This window comes from Penaeus vannamei, chromosome 38 (genome assembly GCF_042767895.1).
Source record: "Penaeus vannamei isolate JL-2024 chromosome 38, ASM4276789v1, whole genome shotgun sequence".
NCBI classification, from domain to species: domain Eukaryota; kingdom Metazoa; phylum Arthropoda; class Malacostraca; order Decapoda; family Penaeidae; genus Penaeus; species Penaeus vannamei.
In genome coordinates this window covers 14888471-14895970 of record NC_091586.1, presented here as the reverse complement: position 1 = coordinate 14895970, position 7500 = coordinate 14888471, and the positions used below count along the sequence as shown (strand labels likewise).

The following is a 7500-nucleotide window of genomic DNA, read 5'->3' as shown; positions in this document are numbered from 1 at the left end:
TATGATTTATACATATACATTGTTCTTCATATGAAAAGTGGAAGTTACATGAGGTTTTGAATCTTATTGTATCCCCTGTGAGTAAGTTCCGTGTCCGAATTAGACTAAATAATTCCACTGATCATAATTGATTGAATTATATCAAATCAAGATACACTGTCTATTCTGTGAAATATTTTAGCATGTAAAGTTGTGTCGCAGAGATACAGAATGATTTTGAAGACATTCATCCTACCTCAGTCATATGAATTGGACACGCTGTAAATTCGAACGACTGTTTGATTTACTGCCCCCCCAAAAAAAACATTTTAGGCATCACTGAAATAGAATTTTGTATATCTGGAAAATATCGCTCTGAACGGCTGACCGGAATGTGGCAAAGTGTACCAAGGCAAAGACAAACACTTTATGCAAAATAAAAAGATGTTTCAACAGCTGGCAATAATATACGCGTAAAGGGCAAATATATACCAAATTGTACAAACTGTTTCGGGTTTAAGGCATGCCACAAAAAAGGCGTCTAGCTTCAAATGCCTGGCAATCCAACGCCCTAAATTTCTGTTCATGTTATTGGAACCTGAGTGGCGGCAGGTCGCTAGCAGGAATGTGTCTCTCGTGAAGAAGTTCGACAGTTCTTTGTTACTGTTAAGCCTTCACTCAAATGATTAATTGGTATATCAGGTGATAACCGAGCTGAAAATGTCAATAAGCATAAAATTTTGCACCAAAATCATGGTTTGGTTTGCTTAGTAGAAACGGTTTTTCAAGTCAATCGTGTGCGCCAGGGCATGAACGCCACCATTCGAAGTTTATTCTTAAAGCTCAGCATATATATATATATATATATATATATATATATATATATATATATATATATATATATATATGTGTGTGTGTGTGTGTGTGTGTGTGTGTGTGTGTGTGTGTGTGTGTATATATAAATATATATATATGTATGTATGTATGTATTTATGTATTAATTTTCTGGAAAAGTTCCTCCAAACAGATCGTGACGCTCTTTGTTTCTGTATATATATATATATATATATATATATATATATATATATATATATATATATATGTGTGTGTGTGTGTGTGTGTGTGTGTGTGTGTGTGTGTGTGTGTGTGTGTGTGTATATATATATATATATATATATATGCATATGAAAGATAACAAAAGTCATGCAAACAGTCATTCGAAGATGTTACAGTGTTACTAATATCCCTAGTCTAAAAAGGGACATCACCTTAATTCAAAAGTAGGATAGGATTTTTTAAAAAGAAACTTACAATGTGTGTTGCTTGTGGTTCTGTTCTATAATTATGATATATAATACAAGTTCCTGATCTGTGTCAAACATCAGGTATCTGCACAACATTAGGGTAAGCTCAGTGCCAGTACATGGGATCTCTCATGACTACTGGAATCAAGCCTACAAGAGGCTCTGAACTAAGATAAGATGCAACTCATTCAAAAACCATGAATTTAACAGAGAGAACATTTGATCTGTGGCAGTGAAGATTGATTTTGACAGTCTTCACATAAAACGTGTTTATCGAACAATGGGATATTATTCCTACAAATAAACATGTAAATAGTAAGATTAGTGTTAATTTGAATGGCAATGAAAGGAAAATATATGGTTAAATTAGCAGAAGGATGAAGACAAAAACTGTATATATGCATACTTTTATATGTTAGCGGGGGTAGGTGACAGTATTAAAGTGTATGTACATGTCAGTAAATAATTATTGTGTTTAAGATTAAGTACATGATTCAGCGTATGTACATGTCAGTAAATAATTATTGTGTTTAAGATTAAGTACATGATTCAGCGTATGTACATGTCAGTAAATAATTATTGTGTTTAAGATTAAGTACATGATTCAGCGACATTTTACGTGATAACCTAGCTGAAAATGTTAACAAGCATCAAATTTCGCGCCAATTTATAGGATTGGTTCACTTGGTAGTAGCGGTTATTGTTGGAGCTATTACTTTCTGCGGCGTATCCTTTTCAGTGTAAGGATTCGAGTCGCTAGAGAGACAGAGCGCGAGGTCCTTTGTTCAACCGCCGCCGATCGGCCGCTAGACGTACTAATTAGCTGCGTGTTGACTGAGCACTTATGGAGCCTTCTATGTGAAAAAGTGGATTCACCCAACAACTAGTGGTTAAATTCCCCTAGGTTTTACGCATATCCTACGTCATTTTTCCCAGTCTCCCAATTACATTTTCGTCACCAAATCCCCCCCCCCCCCCCCATCAGGCGAGATCTTATCTCCCAGGATTTCTTGGTTTTGTCTCCGGAGAAAATGTGTCTGCTTCCTGTGATAAGATGTGTTTATCCTGCCTCTTTTTTCCATGTCTCAGCGGTTCTAGCTCCCATTAACCAATTCTCCTGTTCTATATTGCTACAAGTCTTGCTCCGCAGGGAAACGCGCGTATTGCCGTGTATCCCATGTATCTTATCCCTAGGAATGTATCCCGGGGTATCGGTTCCCCTTTAGGGAATATATACACTGCTTCCCAGATTTCTTCGCTCCAAGGGTTTATGCTTTTACTTTCCAAAATAGCGTGCATTAGTCGAGCACATCACGTTATATTTGAAAATATGAGAAGGCAACGGAAATGACATAACGCTGGGATCCAGCATTCCACTGGAACATTATGCTGATAGTTTTCCATGGCAGGTAACAAGACAGTTTTGCGTGGCTAGGTATTCTAAGTTATAAGACGGTAGAATATCCAAGGAAATGGTGAGCTGTCCATCACCGTTCCTTGCCTTGTCAGTTCTAAAAATAGAATTTAATATCCACCTTTTTATGTGATAAAAATGGACATTTCTCAGAAGTAAGCATCTACATTCATTTACTAATGGTCTGACTCTAATGATGTTGTTACTTCTACAGGGTATCGGGTCATTATTTTCTGCTCTAAAAGTTGTACGACTTCTGCGCCTGGGTCGCGTTGTGCGGAAGCTCGACCGTTATCTCGAATACGGGGCTGCCATGCTCATCCTGCTCTTGTGCTTCTACATGCTAGTCGCGCACTGGCTTGCCTGCATATGGTATAGTATAGGTAAGAAGTGATTGGGGGCGTGCAATTATTCTCTTGCCATACCCCACATACACACGCATTTATATATATATATATATATATATATATATATATATATATATATATATATATATATATATATTTATATATATATACATACATATATATACATATATACACACACACACACACACACACACACACACACACATATATATATATATATATATATATATATATATATATATATATATATATAATACACACACACACACACACACACACACACACACACACACACACACACATATATATATATATATATATATATATATATATATATATATATATATATATACATATATACATATATATTCATAGATATATATTTATATACCTGCACATACATATATATATACACACACACAGGCACACATATATGCGTGTGTGTGTGTGGGAAGCCACCAATAAATACCTCTGCACACAGACGTATGTGTGTGTATGTACAGCTGGCCGAATATATTCGCTGCCACCCTAAGATTATCGAATTTTATATGGTAAGTATACTGCTTACAGATTACACTAGCTAAAAATAACACGAATAATAATTTTTATAATAATAAGATAAAATAAGTAAAGTAGTTAAACAGATATATAGTCTGTTTCCTATATTTCCCTTAACATTTGCATATCATTTACTGATTCCTGTTTTAACGCTATAGTTTGCACATCAGGAAGAGCGAAAAAATAGCCATTCATGTTTATTTGTTCTCCATTGTATAAGTATGAAGCATCTGTGTAACATGCACAATCAATTTATATGTAATTTGGACGTAATTAAGCGCCGTCAACATTTTTGAAAAAAAAACAGCTGATTAAAAAAAAAGGAGAAAAAATAGAAAACGCAGGGAAGTGTGATATATTACTTTCCCGCCAAAAGATCCACTCAAAGAAGAAAAATAATTTTATCCCTTTATTTTCCTTTAGAATTCCATCCTTTTTACGCATTGGTAACGATTTAGGCGTAATTAGGGTTGCAGCTAATAGACAGACGTGAAAGTATTGCTCTTATCAACTGAATTTTTTAAAAAGAATTACATGACATATAATCATAAGTGTTACACAAGCGCTTCGTTACTGAACAAGGAAGAACAAACGAATATATAAGAAACATTTAATCGCGCTTTTCGGACAAACTGTTAGGTTAAATGGTGATCAACTTGTAAACGTTATGTAAAGCAAAAAGGAAATACAATCAAAAGACAGTTATACCGAATAGTCACACACCTTTTTATTAATTTCATTTATTTATTCTTCTTATCATTATTTCAAAACATTCATCCTTTAGCAAGTGTAACCTGTAATACTTAATATGCTTTCTTATGTATTTTACTACAAATATTAGAATATGAGTGACAAAATTTTATCAGAACTTTTTTTTTTTTACATTGTGTATTGAACTACAGTGTTTATAGTGTTATATTTGAATACACTAAAGTGTTACCAGATAAAATCACAGATCAGTGATATTAGGGTGGCCGCAGACTTGTACAGCTGTACATCACACACACACACACACACACAAACACACACACACACACACACACACACACACACACACACACACACACACACACACACACACACACACAAACAAACACACACACACACACACACACACACACACACACACACACACACACACACACACACACACACACACACACACACACACACACACACACATATGTATATATATATATATATATATATACATACACCATATACATATATATACATATATTTATAAACATATAATATATATATGTATATATATATATATATACATACATCATAAATACATGTTTATATATATATATATAAATATATATACATATATACGTATATATATATATATATATATATATATATATATATATATATATATATATATATATATGTATATATATATATGAATGTATGTATGTATATCGTGTGTATACACACACGCACATCATTATATATATATATATATATATATATATATATATATATATATATATATATATATATATATACATATATATATATATATATATATATATATATATGTATATATATATATATGCGTGTGTGTGTGTGTGTAAAATATATATAAATGTACATATATGATGTATATATATACTTATATATATATATATATATATATATATATATATATATATATATATATATATATATATATATATATATACATATGCGTATGTATATATACATATATATTGGATGTATATATATATATATATATATATATATATATATATATATGTATGTATGTATGTATATTGCGTATGTGCAAATATATATGTTCTTTTACTATTATTCCTTACAACCAGGTAAGAGTGACGCTGACAACGGGATCCAGTACTCATGGTTGTGGAAGCTGGCGAACGTGACGCAAACCCCGTACGCCTACACGGTGTCCAACGGGTCCAACACTCTCGAGCTTATTAACGGTCCAAGTAAGAAGACCATGTACGTAACGTCGCTCTACTTCACCATGACCTGCATGACGTCGGTTGGATTCGGCAACGTAGCTGCCGAAACAGACAATGAAAAGATCTTCACTATATGCATGATGATCATAGCAGGTATGAGTGTATTATGTAATAATATATGTTCTTAGTTTTAGAAATTGTATATGTTTCTTCACATCAGTTGGTAACTGCATATTTGGTATGGAAGAAGAAAACACGAAACAAAATCAACTCTCAAGTCGAGCAGAATCGCGTTGTAGTTGAAAATGATCCCTCTCAGACCTTTCCCTTATTATGCTATCACCCTTTTTGTTTGTTCATATTCGTCTGTCAAATGAGAATCCAGGGTCAATGCTTTTTTTTTTTTTTTTTTTTTATTCTTATTTTAGCTTAAATTTAAATGTAATTATTGATGTAAAACTAAGTATGAATAATCCTGAATAACTGAGAATATGATAATATTTATGCTTTGAAATGAAAATATATGCATACCATGTATACTATATTCTCGTGTGCAATTTTTCCATTCATCCATCAAAGGACGTGTGGATATTCATGGCATCGAACGTGTGGGCGAAAGCCCAGTGGATTGAGTCTATCGATGGGCAAATTTCATTAAAAATCGAAGGATTTCACGAATCTGTGGGTGGTCTGACTTAAGACTTCCCCTGGATGTTTCGGGACTGTGGAGTCCATGATATGCACACACACACACACACACACACACACACACACACACACACACACACACACACACACACACACACACACACACACACACACACACACACAAATATGCATATATATAATATATATATATATATATATATATATATATATATATATATATATATATGAATATATAACCTCTCTGTTTGGGGATCGATCCTCCGCCGCCAAATCGTAAGGCGGCCGCTCTATCCATTACTCCACCACTCATCAAAAGGAATGTGCAACCAGGTGCAATCTAGCGCCATGGATTTTACCTAACTACTCATACCTGAGTAAGTATAACGAGATTTTACACACAATCCCCGTGAGCATTCGGGACTTATGGAAAGCAGATCAAACCCCAAATCAGTTTGAGTAATGGATAGAGCGGCTGCCTTATGATCTGGCGGCGCGGGATCGATCCCCGAACAGAGAGGTTATATATTCAAGATAAAAATGCAGTAGTGCATTGTTTAAATCTTTCATTAATATACCTCAGGTCATCTGATTTGGGGTTTGATCTGCTTTCCATAAGTCCTGAATGCTCACGGGGATTGTGTAAAAACTCGCTATACTTACTCAGGTATGAGTAGTTAGGTAAAATCCATAGGGCTAGATGGCACCTGGTTCCATAGTCCTTTTGTTGAGTGGTGGAGTAATGGATAGAACGGTCGCCCTACGATCTGGCGGCGCGGGATCGATCCCCGAACAGAGAGGTTATATATTCATGATAAAAATGCGGTAGTGCTTTGTTTCCATCTTTCATATATATATATATATATATATATATATATATATATATATATATATATATATATATATATATATATATTCATATATATATGCATATGTATAAATATGTTTATATATAAGCATACATATATATATATATATATATATATATATATATATATATATGTATGTATATATCATACATATATATCCATATATATATGCATATGTATAAATATGTTTATATATAAGCAATATATATATATATATATATATATATATATATATATATATGCATCATATATATATTATATATATGAATTATATATAAGTGTATATATGTACTGTGTGTATGTATATATATATATCTATAAATGTAAATGTCTACATATATATATATATATATATATATATATATATATATATATATAAACATATGTGTATATATATACACATATGTG

At 32.7% G+C, this 7500-nt stretch overlaps 1 protein-coding gene across 15 annotated transcripts in view; it reads left to right on the top strand.

The window, feature by feature from the left end:
• The window catches only part of eag (ether a go-go), a 385740-nt gene that overhangs the window by 276084 nt on the left and 102156 nt on the right, over positions 1–7500 (top strand). For all 15 annotated transcript variants that reach the window (XM_070115710.1, XM_070115714.1, XM_070115716.1 and 12 more), the window contains 2 exons: positions 2912–3080; positions 5456–5710. In XM_070115710.1, the coding sequence (XP_069971811.1) occupies positions 2912–3080; positions 5456–5710 (424 nt within the window). The remainder of the gene's footprint in view (positions 1–2911; positions 3081–5455; positions 5711–7500) is intronic.